The sequence below is a fragment of the Platalea leucorodia genome (assembly GCF_965183815.1).
Source record: "Platalea leucorodia genome assembly, chromosome: 4".
Lineage (NCBI taxonomy): Eukaryota > Metazoa > Chordata > Aves > Pelecaniformes > Threskiornithidae > Platalea > Platalea leucorodia.
The window spans coordinates 40,523,855-40,541,565 of NC_138826.1; the positions used below are offsets into that span (position 1 = coordinate 40,523,855).

At 40.7% G+C, this 17,711-nt stretch overlaps 1 protein-coding gene across 4 annotated transcripts in view; it reads left to right on the forward strand.

Moving 5' to 3' along the window:
• Window positions 1–17,711, forward strand: part of PCDH15 (protocadherin related 15) — a gene marked incomplete at both ends in the record, with an annotated part of 380,170 nt that overhangs the window by 291,208 nt on the left and 71,251 nt on the right. For all 4 annotated transcript variants that reach the window (XM_082311053.1, XM_082311051.1, XM_082311054.1 and 1 more), the window contains 2 exons: window positions 10,302–10,411; window positions 11,187–11,327. In XM_082311053.1, the coding sequence (XP_082167179.1) occupies window positions 10,302–10,411; window positions 11,187–11,327 (251 nt within the window). The remainder of the gene's footprint in view (window positions 1–10,301; window positions 10,412–11,186; window positions 11,328–17,711) is intronic.

Sequence of the window (17,711 nt, forward strand, 5' to 3'; positions counted from 1 at the left end):
CATTGTTTTTTAGCTGTTTTACAAACTCCATTTCTGTGTATTTAGAAAAAGGTCACAGTTGGACAGTTTTGTAGAATAAAGCTGCCTGCGCAGTTGCAGCATGTATTACAAATCAGAAATAAATACAAAAAATAGGAGAGAGGGGACCAGATGGCATGATCAAAAAGGCATAGCCACGTTAGGCAGATAGGGAGATAAAAGTGCAACTCTGCCTTGAGCTGTTGGTCTGGCAGCTCTCTGCTCTGTCAGAAGTACACCAGTACATTAGGGTCTCTGCTTGGAGTCCTGTTCATACTAAGGGAGTCTTTGATTGATTATTATCCATGTCTTAAAGTGACTTCCACAGGAGGCAGCAGTCAAGTAGATGAGAGCCAGAGATTTGCATTTTACTCACTGGCTCTCCCTCTGCATTATTCCATAATTTGGGGCAAATTAATTAGTCACTTTTGTCCCCTACCTTCTTTGTTTGGGTTGTAAATTATACTGCAGACTGCTAAATGCTGCTGCGCTATACATATAAAACAGAAAAAGGAAGCCAAGACCTCCGAGAACCATAAAATACAACATGGAGCAGTTGCTTTATGACAAGTGAGTGATGAAGTACAGTTCCTTCCTAATGACTGAGATAGATGACGGCTAAAGTAGATCAGAAAGATATCTGCTGCAACCAGTCAGCTCTTCTGGTGGGAACTAGCAAGTCAAGGCCAAGCATCCCAGCAGCCTGGGTGCAGCATGCTTTAGGACATTCCTCCTCCATGCACGCACACCCTGTTAGAAGCAGAGCACCATTAGCCAGCAGGTCTGCGTGATCTGGTCCAGCAGCTTGTAAAGATGCCACCCCAGGGGCTTGCAGGCTGGTAGCATTGTTTGTAAGGGCCAGATGATCCATGCCTAGCGCTCCTTGCACGTGACCATCTTCTGGGGACACCAATACACTGCAGCTCCCACAGATCTCTCTGCGGTGAATCCTTAGACGTGAGCCAACTGCCTTCATTGCACTTCAGCTGGTACTGCAGCTATCCCAGTGCTCCTTCCCTGGATCTTCATTCTGAAGCCGCAGAGTTTAACTGCATTAGCAATGTGGATCCTTCTCTACTTGGATCCTTGTCTGTCCTTGTCATGGATATTAAGTATGACTTTGAGAGAGCTGACAGCAGCAGTGCCTGCTAAATAAAGTGCTTTCCAAACCAAGTATTGTTTGCTTGTTCCACAAAAACGCGAAGTGTGAAGAGGCAAAAATCAAAAAGAATCAAAGGCCTATAACATGCAGACATTTAATTGTAGATGGCTAGTCCCCCTCTGAGCCCACTTGACCTTCTGCTGCCAGGGAAGGACACTGCTGCTGATGCTCTTCTCGCTGCATCTCCCTGTGGGGTGGCTGGCAGTCAGTCGGATTTTGCTGGTTCTCCAAAGCACTGACAGCAGAGGGAGGCACAAGCGCCAAACCTGGCGCACGGGGCGGTTGTCAGCAGTGTACGGGCAAGGCCTGAGCTGCCGCTTCCTCTGCCTCTCTCCAGCCGAAGTGACAGCCTGGAGAGCAAGGGCCTGGGGGTGCTGGGCACAGCAAGCTGAGGAAGAAAGGGGTTGCCAGCACATGGCACGTGAGACTTTCTGCATCGCTGCCCAAAACAGGCTGTGGCCGTTCACACAGTTTATTAAGTTTTTTAGTGCTGACTTTGATCTCATTCTGCTTCATGCTGGCAAAACAGCCACGTCTCTGGCAATAAATCACTTGCTTGGGAAAATCAGATCAGCTATTTCGAGTGCTCCTTTCCCAAGCTATTATTTCTCTTGTCCTGACGGCTCCACCCAGATCACCTCTTGATTGAACTCCAGAGCAAGTAATTGATCCAGAAGTTTCCATTTCTTCCAAACAGGTAATGGCAGCACTTTCATTTCTTAATTAACAGATCATAATTAGTAGCACTACGGAACAGTGAAGACCAGATGTGAAGTGAACCTCAGATGACTATCAAGAGATTTTTTTTTTTTTTTTTCAGCAAGCCTGTCCTCTTTATGAGTACATTCTCTTTTTAAAAAAGTAAAAGTTCAAAGGGAGTTGGGATCTTCTTCTTGTTTTGTTAATTAATAAATACCACATCCTCTGCAACTAGAAGGTCATTGCTAATAGCAATGTGCTGCTGTAGCAGGAAATGAAATGCTAACCGAAAGCAGCGTCATTGGTTCCTAATTATTGCCTGTGGGCACATTAAACAGGTGTTCAGCCATTTCATAGCAGAAAAAGGAAAATACTGGAAACTTTCAGCTTCTGTTGGTATTGCATTATAGGTCCCCAACCTGTTTGAAAAGATGTGTCCAGTTGTATGGTAGTCTGAAGTTTGGTTCCAATTCAGGAGGAAATATGTGAAGTTGCAAATTTGAGGCTATTGCTTGATGTAAATGTAGTGTGGCATTTTATTTCTCTACTAGCAACAACACTCTACTGTGAAAATGTGTTCTGGTTAAAAAGTGAGATTTTGTGACACACGGACCTCTTGCTCGCTCAGTAGAAGATACGATGTAATGTTTTCCACTTAATTAAATCCATCAATGCTGTAGGCAGATATCATCCACGCAAATAGCTGTGTATCATAGGATTTCACAAAACAAAATTAGGGAGGCATATCAGGAGTCAGTTGGAAGTGTTATTCAAAGAGGCTTTTCCCAGTTCTCTGGTTTGCTGCTGTTCAGTCAAACAGTTATTCTTATTGTCAAATAGGAAATGGGGAATCCTGCACAGCGGCACTGAGGGTATGGGTAGCATTTCATATTTGAAATCTCTCTAATTCAGCGCCTCCTTCAAAAAGGTGCCATTTGGCACAGAACAGCATCCACCATGTTGCAAATGTCTGAGGCCTCCTAGAAGCAGCTGTGCTTTTCTTACCATGAGTATCCTACTAATTCAGTCATCCTTCTTTACAGTGCATGAGAGAAAAATGCAAGTATTAAGAGAAATGAGTTATTCCAGGGAGAGGAACAGAGACATCTATACATGTCTTAAAAAAATCAGGAGTGATAAGTTCTGTACAGAAATGAGGACAGCACTGAGAATGTCCTTTGTTCAAACCAAGAGCAGAACAAGGGAAAAAAAACCCAAACCATGTACACCAGTGATTTGGAGGGGAAGGGAACATTTTAGGGATGTAGGCAACAGCGAGATTTCCAAAGCTATTTTCTTACTGGTTTACTTATTTGTCTCTGACATGTTGCTTTGAGAAGTAACTGGAGAAGTCATAACTTGTTTCCTATAAGTAAAATGGCATTATTCAGGGAATCAAGATGCTTCCTAAATGAAACCATGTGCCAAAGTGGCAGGCTATAAACTTCTACCTTACATCCAGCTGTTTTTTCATCGGGCTGCTCAGGAGCTGTGTTTCTTTAAGCCTCTGTTTACTTGAGTTTTCTTTTTTTCCTTCCTGTTAGAGCTCACTGCCATTTTAAGCAGTGCTCAGTTAGGGGCTCCTTTCCCCCTTCTTGTAACAGGAGCGCACAAGGTTTTAGTTTTGTCCCTCAAAAGTATTTTGTGTAATGATGGTAGATTTAGAGCATCCGTTTCGGTAATCCTTTTCCCAGGGTATCTTAAGTCTTACTGCTGCTTCTCCCACCTTTCCCATAATGGAATTTACATTTACATTTTATGAATGAAAAACATGAAAGAGTGAAATACTACGGGCAACATTTTTGATGCAGCATTTCTGAGGGGGGCAGGGGGGAATAGTCAGTGTTTTCCTCAAACTGAAGGTAGAGGGATGACGCATAGGTTCCAACATGCGTTTTTAATTTGCCTCACATGTCAGTGGCTTGGGTTGAGGAAAATATGTGTGATTTTTGCTTTTGGAATCAATGTTTTATGGTGGTGTTCTCCACCACCATAAAACATATTTAGTTTGTAATAAAACCACCAAACTTATTTAGTTTGTAATAAAAAAGGCAAAAGCGCACTTTAGCATGTGGTTATAAAAAAATTAGGAAATTAAATTATTTCTACAGCAGATACTGAAACATGGTTTGCCATTGAAAAATTAGTGAGCGAGTTAGCAGATGATTATAGTGTAGTAGAAGGATCACCCTTTTTTCTGGTTTTCTTTGTTTTAATAGTGCCACATTGCATTTTATTAAAATCTTCTACTTCTTTTTACCAAATGAAAAGGCAACTCTAATTTTACAGTGTTTTTTTTCCAATGAAATATTATGGTGAAATGAATCTAGCTGCGTGTTACCTGGTTATACCAGAAGAGGTAAGCACAGGGTCTAGGTCTGTGCAGGGAATCTGCCTTGCTCTTCTTGGGGCGGATGAGGATCAGAGCTGAAAGCAGTTTGATGAAATGTAGAACTGAGTCACTCTGGGAATGTGAATATGGAATAGAAATAATACACAAAGGTGGTATTAAACCCTATCGGCTTTCGGCAGTGTATTATGAGAGTGCAAAGCTACGGCATTATCCTGGTCTTAGAATTGATCCTTAGAATTGATCAAATTGATATCAAATTGATCCTATCAGTCCTATGCTATCCCATCAATCAGTCTATCTGACCAATTCAGGTATGTGAATGTGTCCTACCTTGTGCTTGATGGGATTTTTTTTTTTTTTTTCTTTTTTGGTTCTGTAGTAATCCTGACAGAAATTTTCACGTCATCATGTCCTTAGCTTTAATTTAGGAAGATTGGCGAGATAACACAAATGCATTATGCCTGATGACAGAGAGTTCATGGGAACAAAATTTGACATCTGGTTTAAAAGATAATAGGTTATGACAGGGGCTCACTGTAACAATGTCCAGACTCCCCTGTCATCTGTTTTAGAGATAAATACCATGAAAAGGTCAGAATGTCTTGAACCAATTTGAGAATTGAGACAGAAAGTGAGGATATTAAGTACAGTAAGGAATACATGATCCTTTTCAGGACACTTTAAAGATAAACTGCTTGAAAAATACATCTAATTAAGAAGAAAATATTCTTTTCCAGAAAAAAGGAATTGCTGTCTCTGACAAACTGTTCAGATTGTTATAGATGCACGTAGTGGAAACTGAAAATTTGAGAAAATGATCAATTATTGCTCTAAAATGGGGCTAGGTCCTTTTTCTGAGCAAGGACAGGAAGCCAAGATAGTCTAAATGAAAGGATTAAAAGGGCTGCCATCATGATGTTTACTGCTTGTTTTCTTGTTTCTTTACATTTTGTTTTGCTACACGAGTTAGAAATTTGTACATTTTTTGCACAATTTTAAAAACTCAGCTGCATAGCCGGAGCAATTTAAGTGTTTCTCTTTGTAGAGCTTTTATTAGCCATTTTAGTTTCCATAGAACTTCACTGTTAGCTCACCTCATTTTAGACACACCAGTGCTCTGTCTACGCTTGACTTTTCTCCAGAAAAATACGGTTGTTTTTAATGGCTTACATAGCTTCTCTTTAATGCAAAGCATCAGACGGACAAAAAGCCAAACAAAATCACTTCCCACGAGGAGTCGGATGAAAAGAGTCTGTGCAGGAATGGGTACGCTGCTCAGAAACATGTTTCAGGTAGAGGAGGGTGGAGTAACTTCAGGTAAAATGCCCTTGAGAGTTAAAAGTAGCTAAGGCCAAAATATTTTAAGAAGCTGTAATGTGAGAGAAGGTAGGGAGACGATTTTACCAGGAGAGGTCCAAATGACATTTCAATCAAGTTGAGCTAAGAATCTTAGCAATGTAATGAAACAAAAAAATAAAATCTTTAAGTTCCAAGGTATGCTTATGGACCTCCATGAACTGAAATATAATCCACAAAATAGAGTTGACTGAAGTGTCTAATACAGAGTACATACACATCACACTATTAAACTTCAGTACTAAACCAATTTTCCAATTTATTATTGGGTTTGCTGGTTTTAAATTTAATTTTTGATTAAATCACATGTTCGTGCTTTTGGAGATAGTAGAGTTTCATGGTGAATTTAAAGCATATTGGATATCAGGCAAATTGAAAAACGGATGAGAGTCTGACGTGTTTAGCAAAGGGAAAAAGAAGCAGAAAAGAAGAGAGGAAAAGTTAAACTTTCACTGTGGACATTAAAAATAGTTACACCCTGCAATGGATATGAACGTGTTCAGTCTTGATTTCCCCCTCTGATCAAGATATGGGTAACTAAGGTATAGCAAATTAAAAGATATTATTCTTTTACAATTTATATCCTTTTTCAGTGTTTTGCTGCATAAATAATGACTTTATTTTTAATTCTGTTGTTCTTCTAGTTTGGGGTTGCTTTTTTTTTTTCCTGAGGGGCAAACACATTTTGTGGCACGGTTTCATACTGAAGCAGTAAGCAATGCAATAGAGGCCTCAGAGAAACACAGGCAAATCTTAAACTTGTTCAGGGGTAATGAAATCAGAAGAGTGGGAGAGAAGACTTGTTATGAAAGATCTATTTTGTCAATTTTGAATTACTTTGTTCTTCCCAAATCCGAGGCCATCGGATACCGATCTTAGCATGGCACAAAGCAATTGAGGCTGCTCCTTTTTACACTTTGCTGCCTTTGTGCCCTCTTTTCCCACCACAGCTTGTCAAGAAGGGGTTGGGCAGGTTGGGTGGCTTCGCGCCGAGTCTGGGGATCCTCCAGGTTTTTCGTGGCACCACAGCGATGGGGGCCTCTCCTGGTATCCATCCCATCCTGGATGCTGACGAAATACCATTTAGTATTGCTGTGAAAACATTTAAGTGAAGATTGACCAACCTAAATTGCACGTTGCTGTGACGGTTACAGAAAAATCCCATGTGAATGAATGAAACATTGGTATAGAAATATATTTATTTTGTCATGGTCAAAAGATGGTTGTGCAAAGGAAAGTGTTCAGGAGGAAAGATTAAGACTATGGGTAGATTGAGTTGCAGCTGAGGTGGCTAAAGTGTGTGCTAATTGCTGTTTATCCCGTTTCACCCTAAGATTTATGGGGTGCAAGTGGATTATCATGTTAATGCATGTGACTATGTATGTGGATACCCATGCATGTAAGTATTGGGAGGGGAATATTAGAAATCACATATTTGAGACGATGTTTTGTTCAGAAGCTCAGAAAGTAACCGTTTCGTTTAAAACATTTCCAATAAGTCAGCACTGGACTGTGAGGCAGTGGCGTGCCAGTCCCATGCAGGTGGCAGTGACAGAAATGTACTGTCAGGTACGGTCAGAGCCTGTGGCTGGCAGGGTAATGACTGTATTGGCAGTTGCACTCAGAGGCTCAATAAGGTGTTGCAAACATTATCAGACAAAAATACCTTCAGATGCTCTGAATCCTAATCATGTGTTGAAGTCACAGCAGTACCTTTCCCTTTCACTACGTTGTCAGTTTTCTAAGCCTTCTCTGGGTGGCTTGGACTGGATTGCACTGCTTTGCTAGCGTCACGTCTTCTCACAAAAATAACTGGCCTTTATCATCCAGTAATGCAAAATTATTGCATAAAAATGCCCTTGCGTGTCCCCTAAAAGGGTTTTAAATAGTATGCCTACCACTTACAAAATAAAAAACTAACCAAACAAAGAAAAAGCACTGCTGTACATCTTAGTCATTCAAAAACTGGAAAATAATGAACTTATCCCCAGAGAAAGCTTATTAGAGCTTGTATACAGGATAAAGAACAGTATATTGTCAGCTGAATACCATTGTCTTTTGCTGGTTCACTTCTTTACAATTCAGCAAAATGTTCTTAAGAGACCAGCTGTATGTTTTAATTCAGCTGCCGCATTGCTCCGGTTGAACCTGATCACCTTAGTTAAATCAGGCAAATGAAATCAATACAATTACTGTGGCAGTTTTCTGTCTGCTCCCTCTATAGCCTCTCATAGCAAACACAAAAGCTACTTGCTAATTGATATTGATTTGTCAATTCATTGAATTCAGCTATGTCAGAGGGGAAGTTTTAGGGCCATTTCCATTAAAAGAATGTACCAAAAGTGTGCTTCAGATGAAATGTGGGGTTTGTGTATACACCATCATGAGGTTTTTTTGTTCAAATCATGTGCCTTCAGAAGAAAAAGAAAACAACATAATATATAATGCAACATAAAAAGGATCTTTATTTTCTCGTTGGCCTGCATCTCTGACCTCATCAAAAGAGCTACAGCTTGAAATGCTTTCAGACTTGACAGCCTTTTTTCCTGTCTCTGACATTAACCTTTGCATTTGTAAAATGCACATTAATAAGCATTTTATAGCACTAGTTTTGCAGCTTAATAAATCAGGTAGCAATAATGAATTTTATTTCTGTTGCTGATAGCACACTTGAGGCAGAAGGTTGGGAGCCAGAGTGATCTGGTCTGTGCATGTGTGTTTGAGTAAAAGTGAACTTACCATCATCTTTTTCTGCGAAAAAATCGGAAGGTCAGTGTTTCAGTACAGTCGCTCTTACATGATCCAGTGTGACTCAGCCTGGAACAGTATTTTCTCCCCATTATTTGTACAGTGGAAGGCCTAGATATGCTCAGGAGAATTGATACCTCACCATGCTAAGTGAGATACAGTGGTTTAATATAAGAGAGGCTGGGCCCTCCACAGGAAGCAAACTAAAACAAGTATGTAAAGCAATGGAAGATGTTACAAGAAGGGAAGGAAGAGTGCATCTTAGCCCTATGGGCCGTGGATATGGTTTGCCTTTGGCATCTTTTTTACAGGTGGTATAATCTGGAGCACGAGCGGCCAAGCAATGGAGTGCCGTAACGATTAAGCTGAGAGCAAGAACTCAGGAAGAGCAAAAGAAGTATAACCCTTAGGGCAAAGTAAGGGAGCAGTCAGAGAATCTAGGGTCAGGGTGAAGGCAGACTGAATAGCAACTCGAGGAGGCAGAAGTATAGGTAAACTTCTGACCAACGTTCATGTAGGCAGCAAGCAGCTGCTGCAGAAAGCTGCGAAGCATGAAGGCAAGTACATCATCTCCAGGACAGGAGGTCATGTAATAGGCATCGTCACCCAAACTACCCAGCTCTCTTTTTTCTTTTTTTCTTTTTTTAAGTGATAATGAATAATTTACCCACTGAAATTTTTAAACTCAGTTCAGTATATTCAGTGTCATTATCTAGAACTTTTTCTAGGATGTTCAAACCAATATTCATGCCCAAGAAAATGTTCATAAGACAGAGATCAAGGGCAGATTATTGGTCTCTTGGTGTGTCATGGCAAAGGTTTGGGTTCAATAGTTAGGGTTGCAACCTGGGGTTCCAGCTTTCTGGAATGGGAAAACATGGTATGGGGTGGAGTATTTGAAAAATACTTGGAGGATGAAAGAGGGAAGTCATAAAATATTCTCTGAAATGAAACCAGGTGTAGATTGTGTCCAGAACTTTGAAGATCAGTGCACAACTGAAGTACTCCTTAAAGTCTACTCCTATTTAGGAGCCTATCTCAATATATTCTCATCTGTCTTTTATTTCATTATATACTGAATGAGTGCAATTTTTTTAAAATGGAAAATATCTGGATAATGCTAGTTTTAATAAAGATGCATCTGCATTTATGGATGGGTGCAAAAATTCTTTTTATTCACCACATTGTCTGAACAGATAACATTTGAACAATAGAAGAGAAAGCGTGAAATAATTCTTTACTGCGTTTCAGGAGGACACTCATTGTTTATACATGATGAAACTATGCTGAATGAGAGATGCTCAGTTTTCAGTGTTTGTAGGATACAAAGAACATGAGATACCGATGTGTTAGTAGTGTAATCTTTTTCTTTCTTTACATGAATCAGTGCTCAGTGAATCAGAAACAATTTACTGAATGCTTAAAAGATGTGTCTTGGCTTTTAGTACCGAAATCGGTTGGCAGGAAAATTTTTGGATCTTTCTGAAGAGCAGAAATTCCTGAGGAGGTGCCTTTAAAGTGCTTACTGTTTAAATGATAGAGGTTTACCCATGAATGAACTTTCCTGCATGCATTTCTGATAGATTACTGAGTTTTCTTAGTAGAGGTGAGTATTCTAAAAGAGCTATTATGTTCTAAATGTTACTTGCAGTCTATCAGTCTGGGGTGGTTCTTGTGTTTCTGTTATTTTCTACTTACTATTCCCTGCTTTTCTGTTTCTCATATCAAAGAACCATTGTATCTGTATATTGCCACCTCTTGTCAGTTAGATTTCTTACCATTTTTTGCAGTTGCAGCGGTGAAGGTTAAACTTTTGCTTTTTTAATATGTCTTTCTGTAATAACAGATCCTCTTGCTTTGGCAGCCTAATAGACGGATGAAACTGCTAACCTGAGGAATAAGTTTCAGTCATCTGCTGTTCAGGCAACTGGAAGATAACACAAATACTTTTGTTCAATTCTGCAGACCCCCGCCGGTGAGTGAAAGTGCACCAAAAGGAACTGTGGTCGCAGTTGTTACAGCAGCCGCCTTGAACCAGACAATTGTATATTCAATCGTTGCAGGAAATGAAGAGGGTAGGTACTAATATTTTGGTCTTAGTGGTTATGCTGAGCCTAGTGTGTGCACCAGAAGTCTTCAAGAAATAGTGATTAGAAATAAAGCTGCTGAGGTGAAATCCCACCTCATCTGTACAAGCAGGAGGGACTGCCGTTATCAAGCCTTTAGAGATGAACGGAAGATCAGATTAGTTAGCAGAATTACAATAAAATTTAAAATACAATGATATTTTCACTGACGTGAAAATTCACATCGGTGCCACCTGATGTGAATACATGGCATACTGAAATAAGAATATAAATAGCTTTGATGGAGGTGGACTTCTATTTTAAGGCATTATAGACTTTGCCATGATGTAGCCACAAGCATTAGATTAGAGCCTGATATTTAAACAAAACATTGTTCCTGCATTTGCATCCTTCTTGGGTGCTCTGTGATCCACCTTGAAATAAATCTTTAAGCAAAATTACACTAAATTATTTGGAGGGATGTGGAAGAATTCCCCGTCCCATCCTCCTTTTTGTGAGAGTGGGCTGCTTGTCTTGTCTGCTCTTGCCAGCGTCTCCTCTAGTTGGTTATTCCAGTACCAGGTCAGATTCAGCTGCTGTGTTCCTTTGAAGTCAGCTTCAAAGAGGAGTTACCTGGGCTTTTAGAGGCCTGAAGGAGGGATGGGAATGAGTTTCTGAAGACAGTGTCAGAGAATAGTGTTATCACCAAAATAGAAGCGCTTGGGCATTAAAAAAAAAAGTTCATGCGTCTTAGAAAGTTACTTCTGTTTTTGCTGGATTTCAGATGTGTTTGCTATTAATAACAGAACAGGCGTGATCTCAGTTAAAAAGTCTCTGGATTATGAAAGTGTGAAAAGTTATGAGCTTCGAGTTCAAGCAGACTCCTTACAAGTGGTACGATCCAATCTGCGTGTCCCTTCCAAAAGTAAGTTTAAAAATCCTTATTTTTAAATCTTTTTTTAATATACATCCGTATTGTTATTTTTTCAGGATATTGATAACCACACTCTAGCTAGTGACCTTGTTTTGTTGTCAGAAATACGACGACGATGATGATGGTATGTGAGCAGCAGAGAGTGCATTTGTGGATCTCTCTGCTTGCCTTCCATACGTGGAGCTGATCAGTCTTGAGCTAAATCCTCACAAATCATGTCGATGTTACACAGCTGTAGGTCTCACTGATACAGAGAAAAGTCATGTTTATATATAAACAGAGAGCTGATGGCACAAATTGAACGTTTTCAGTGCAATTAGGGCTTTTTGTGATGGAAAGTCACAGTTACTTTTTTGTAAACACATTATACAGCCCAAATACAGGCTTCCTCCCTGCTGGGCTGGTAACATCGCAGCAAACGTTGGGACGCTACCGAGAGGAATGGGGAACAGATACACAGCAAGGGTGACAGGAAGAAAAAGACTCCTTCAGCACCCCTGAGGAGTTTATTGCAACCCTGACTGAGAGCAGACTGGAGGCAAGGACCTGCTGTGGCAAAGACAAGAAGGTTCTTTGCAGCATCTCTAGGCAGAAAGGAGTTTATAAACTGTTTTGCTTTGGCTCTGTCTCACGGTGGAGGTTTTCTTTTTCCCTTAATGGTTTACTTTTTCTAATAAAAGTAATTCAGAAGGTCTTTTGATGATTATTTTTTTTTTTTAATCATTCTCCCTGTAAGGAGAAGATCTGGGAAGTCTGGCTTTCAAACATCTGGGTCACTTAGTGTCCTGTCCCATCCTATGCAACTCCTACTTAGGCCACAGTTGGGCCCTAGTAAAAACAACCAAACCTTGTGCCAAAAACTATTTTGGTACATGTTTTTACACAAACTGTGTTTGTTGTCTCAATGGTTTTTTCCCTGTATCTTTGGTCTCTGTGAGTCTCAGTTTTTCCCTGCTCTAGCTGAGGAGCATCATGGATGCAATGAAAATAAGCCCAGGGCAGTGGACTGTTGCACTGAGAAAAGCACAGTGAGGAATTGAACATTTGTTTAAAGGCTATGAAAATATTACCTTCTTTCATTTCAAATTGAATGCAAGATTATTTCAAGCCATTTGTTCTGCAGCCGCACTTAGTCCAGTATGAGCTGTGAGCCAGATCTGTCTCAGGTGGCTGGAGCTTTTTTCTCCTCTGCACTTCCACCAGTGTTAATCACGAAGCAAATCTTTAGCACTGGAAAAAAGCAGGCTCATCCTTACCAAAAACACCCTCATGAACTAATACGTTGAGGGGAAAACTTCAGCCTCTTTCATTTATAAATGTCCGTCCAAGAGGCGCTGCTGTACCATCTCATTGCATTCGCCTTTGTGTGAGCTGAGGAGTCCCCAGGAGGCCAGGCTTTGGGTGTCTGCTGCTCATTGATGTGTGTGTGAAATTCCTTCAAAAAAGGACATCATATTGTTATCTTGAAACCGTGAAATACAAATGGAGTTCAAATTTACTTCAGACTTCAGTTTTATGCAGATAACCAATATTTAGTTTCTTGTTAATCCAGGCAGAAAGGCGGGGGGAGACGCCATAAACAAAACGCCAGTACCAGACTGTTCCTAAACGTCAGTGAGATGTGGGCGCTTATCAAAGTGCGTGCGTAATAAAAGCTTCTTACAATTTTTGGAAGCTCCCGGTAATATAATGAGCAAGTTTAGTTCACATGCATCTATTAAAGCATTTCTGGCAGTATGATGCTGTAGGGATTGTGTTGCCACGGACTTTGTTTTGATCTCTGTTCCCAAGGAGGTCTGCATGGCAAGCCAGGGGCAAAAAAATTTCCATCGGTCTTTCATCTGTCACTCATGTTAGACTGTCACCTTTCCACCTGCCCTGAGTAAGAGAGAATTCATTGCGCCCATGTCCAGGCACAGAGAGCACTGGGCAAATTAGGACTTAGAGCACAGTGTGATCCCTTTTTCTCCCTTGCTGCAGGGAGAAGTGAGCTGTGTCAGCTTTTTTGCTTTTGCTGCTCACTCTGGGCTCTTCAGCTGGCACATTGGCAGGCAGAGAGCCAAAGTGCCACCCTGTTATTGTCAAAGGTGACAAAGTTGTTCCATGACAGACAGAGTCTTTCCCACGCTGCAGGTTGTGATCCACAGAGTTAATAGTCTGAGGGTTACAAAGGAAGGGCCACCTTTAACTGACTGGGCTGATTCTGCTGTCCTTTTTCTATAATTAGTCTTCTAATTATTGTTCTGATGGATATAATAATAGCTGTGAATATTAGGAAACCCATTTCTAGTTTATTTCAGTGCCAGTTCGGTGCATATGCTTAAGAGCATTGTGTATAGATTAGAGATCAAAATTCAGATTTTTTGGAATAGTAATTTAAACAGGGTGCAAGTGTTTCTTCTGTATAAAGATACTACTGTAGAACCTGCTTGTGATACTGAAATCGGTACTTCATGAAAATTTGCTTACAGGTTTTTAAAGTTCTTAAAGATCTTAGACTTAATGGGCTTAAGTATTTGGGAACATGCCATAAAATGGGGTGATAGGCTGATACATTGTACAGGGAGTGGCAGTTAAAATACATTCATCAGGCTTTCCAATGCTACCCATGTAACCAGTGGAAGATTTTTGGAAACTGAGCGTGTATTATCATGGATATTTCTTCTTCCTTAAGAGAGAATTGAGCGTGTGTGTGGTGTAACATGTAGGGATTATTCAGTGGTTGGAAGTTGAATTGTATTAATAGCAATGTAAGATTCTGTGTGCTGTTACAGCCACCATCGATGATGTGTCTGGAGAGGGAGAGAACGAGAGAGCTAGTGCCAGTTGACTGCATTTCTTTCTGTCTGGGAGAGGTCCAGTTAAGGTTATATTCTGTAAAATGCAGCCAGACCATACGCAGAGAGGAGATAAGGCTTCTGTGCAGCGTACAGCTTTTTTCAAATCTTCCTCTGACATTGATGAACAGATGTGGGAGTCAGCAGGTTCCAGCAGAGGTCTTTGGGCAGACCTCGCCGGTCAGGGAGGCAGTGGCCTCTGTATCCCTCTTCCGACTCGTAGTCTGCACTAGAGCAGATCTCCCAACTGGGCAGCGGTTTTAGAAAGGTGATGGCTGAATTATTTTATTCAGGGATGTTTGATAATGACTGGAGTTTGAATCTGGTCCAGTTTAAAGGAAGACATGCGCTTGCTCTATGACAGCATGTATTAGGCTTTGAATATGCACTGTGCTTGATGGATAGCTAAAGAATTTGGTAGATGTATAGTTTTAAAATACTTTACAAGTATCTGGCTAACTAAATCACTTATGTCTTTTTAATGGAGAACCCTTGACCTCTAGGTTTGAATCCTACATTTGTATGATGTATGTCTTTCCATTTTCTCGGCACCTTTTTCTTTCTTGATGAGTTTTAATCAGGTTAAATACTACTTCAGAGTTTCAGAGCACTGAATCGATGAACTACAGTGGAAGGAGATGAGATGGAATTACTGCACCACTGTGGACTTTGGTGACATTGACATGATGAACCACTTTGGAGATAGGTGACTCTGAATGCACTTCTCTAGAGTTATGTGACATTGAATTAATACCCCGCTCTGACACTCAATGGCAAGGAATTGCTGCCCGTTCCGGTGTTAAGATACCACTGAATCGGTGAACCATTCTGGAATTTGTTGGCAGTGAATTGATTACCTACTCTGGAGCTGCAATGATGAGCCCTTCTGGAGCTAGATAACGCAGCGCTGATGAACTGCTCAGCCACAAAACCGTGCTGAATTTTACGAAACTCAGAAGCTAGGTACCGAATTGTTTTTAACTGTATGGTATTATGGAAGATAATTATGTAGAAGTAGGAGTTAGAGTTTTCATCTGTGCAGTGGAAAAGTGGATGATACTGCATTAAGTGTAACTAAGCTTGTCATTCAGTGCTAGTGCCAACTGATAGCGTAGTAATAACTGAATAAATAAATGAGGAGAGAAAGTAAATTGAGATGTTGTTTGGAGTATGAGAACATAAAATTGGTGACTTAAACTGGATTTTTAAAATATGATGCTAAATCATGCAAAATCACACTCTTACTTTCAGTGGAATCGAACTCCTTAAATAAGTTACTTTAACTGAAACTTTAAATAATATGAAGCTGCAGTGCATTTTTACTTCATTTGAATGGAAGAAGAGTTAGGTTTTCTGATGATACTGAATTTAAAAGGTTGGAATTCTGGCTTGAGGAATCAGCAACTGATGATGCTGAGCCCTGAAAGACCTTCAGTATTAATGGACTTCTCCAAGTCGGTTAAATTTAGCAGCTTGGGGTTTTTTTTCTGTCTGCTCTTTGCTGCTTAGATTATCTATCACAATAGACCATAGTCTAGTAATATACTGTAGGTCAAATTAGGATTGTGATTATTAGCTTCCAAATAGAAGCTTTCAGTTCTCCCTCAATGGATAAGATAAAAAAAAGAAAAACTGATACATAAGGGGAGCATCCCAAAACTGTGTGTGGCAGGATGTGTTCTGCAGTTGGAAGGTGCTGCTCTGTAATCTGTCACAGAGCAGGCAGCTCCTTCCTTCCAGAAAGAGTTGTGAATTCGTGAGCTGAAGGGAATGTATCAGTACAATTAATCATTTACTAAACCAGAAGTACTTCTTGAACAAGAACAGGAGAAATATCATCTTTTACCTCATTTGAGCACTGTCAGCTGTTCGTGAAGTTTTCATCAGCATCTCACTGTCCTGCAGTTTGATACCCAGGAGAAATGCGGTCAGAGCAATAACCTTGTGGTAAGGAAGGAAGGGACGGGGGGAAGCAGAGGGGTTTACGGGAAACCAGAGGGAGCAGCGAAGAGAAAACTGCTGCAGTAAGAAAGAGCTGTGGAGTGGTATAGACAAGAAGGGGTGAAGAGAGGGTTTTACCACCAAAGTAAACATGGTCCCAGTTTTAAGAATCAAAGCATTAGTGGGCATCTGGTCCTTGTGCCAGAGAGATGAAACATGCACTGTGGTGGGAGAGACCAAGGCTTCCCACTTCGATCTGGAGAGAAGGGTGTATTTACAAGAGCACCAGAATATGTTTGCTTTTGAACACCACTGACAAAAGGGCCCTCCAGATTCCTCCGAGTACAGAAGTGGAGGATTCAATCTCATGTTTTCCAGTGTTCACAGTTTACAGCATCTGAGAAGAGCGCATCTTTTCATTCCTCAGCTCCATACATGTGACCCTTTCAGCCTGCCACCGCGCTCTCGCTCACTGAACTGCTGCCGACAGCAGTTGTCATTTGCTCTCTTATCTTGATTTATCATTGCCGTCTGTGCGTAGCTTCACCCGTCCTCTGTGGCTGCTCAGCAAGGTAGCCTCCAGGCTGTTCAGGTGTCTGTCTGCAAATGGACATGGATGCAAACAGATTGTTTAAAAATTCAACCTTACAGGCGAAGATGTTACCAGTTGGCACAGTGCCGCGTGGAAGGTTTGTCTTCATTAGAAGTTATCTGCGTTAACAGCTTCTTGCTCAATCAGTTGTTGAGAGGGAGGCCAGAGGGAGTATTTCTGACTGCAGGTTGCTCTACTGTAGATTTTGTCTTGTTTTGATTGTCTCTAAGACTGACTGTAAGACGCCTCTGCGTCCCAAGTAAGTCGTGTTCTCATGGCAGGGGTGAAAAGGGGGTTTCTCGTGTCGTGGACTTGTAAATGCAGTGGAACTCTCCCCTGCAACGCTGATCTCGTCACCTGCATCTTCATTAGGAAACTTCTGGCATCACTTGTAGTCCCACTGTCATCATTCCCACATCCTCTTTTTTATTTTTGCTTGCACTCTTGCTGACTTCATTGGCTCTAATTAAAGAGTAGGGAAAGGAAGAGCAGCAAGTGCGTGTTTCACATTCCTAGAGATGCAAGAATAATGACAGAACCACGTGGTTGGTTTTACTGTCTTTTAAGAGGAATTAAAAAGAGATGAGAAGCACTGCAAAGAGTGAATTTGTTGGTTTTTGCAGTTGTGCTTGCACTGGCTTGATAAGCAGATTTCTTTTTTAGAAATTGCAAGTGCCATCTTTGTGTTTGCATCCAGCCTGCTACAGATAAGAACTAAAACAAGATAGCCCTTCAAACTCTCATGGGTGCTGCAGAATTCAGAGTAGCATGAATTTTTATTAAAAATCAACTTAGAAGTAGAATTCAGCAGGCAAAAGGTAAGGTATCTGAAGAGTGTTAGACCCGCTGAAGGGGGAAATACACTGCCATGTCTTTTCATTTCATTCAAGCATGCTAAATATTACATTCACTGCCAGGTGTGAATATGTGATCTTGGTAGAGATGTTTTTATTTTGGTATCGAAAGATTTTTAAGCAAAAATGCTCCTTTGAATTTATTATTTAC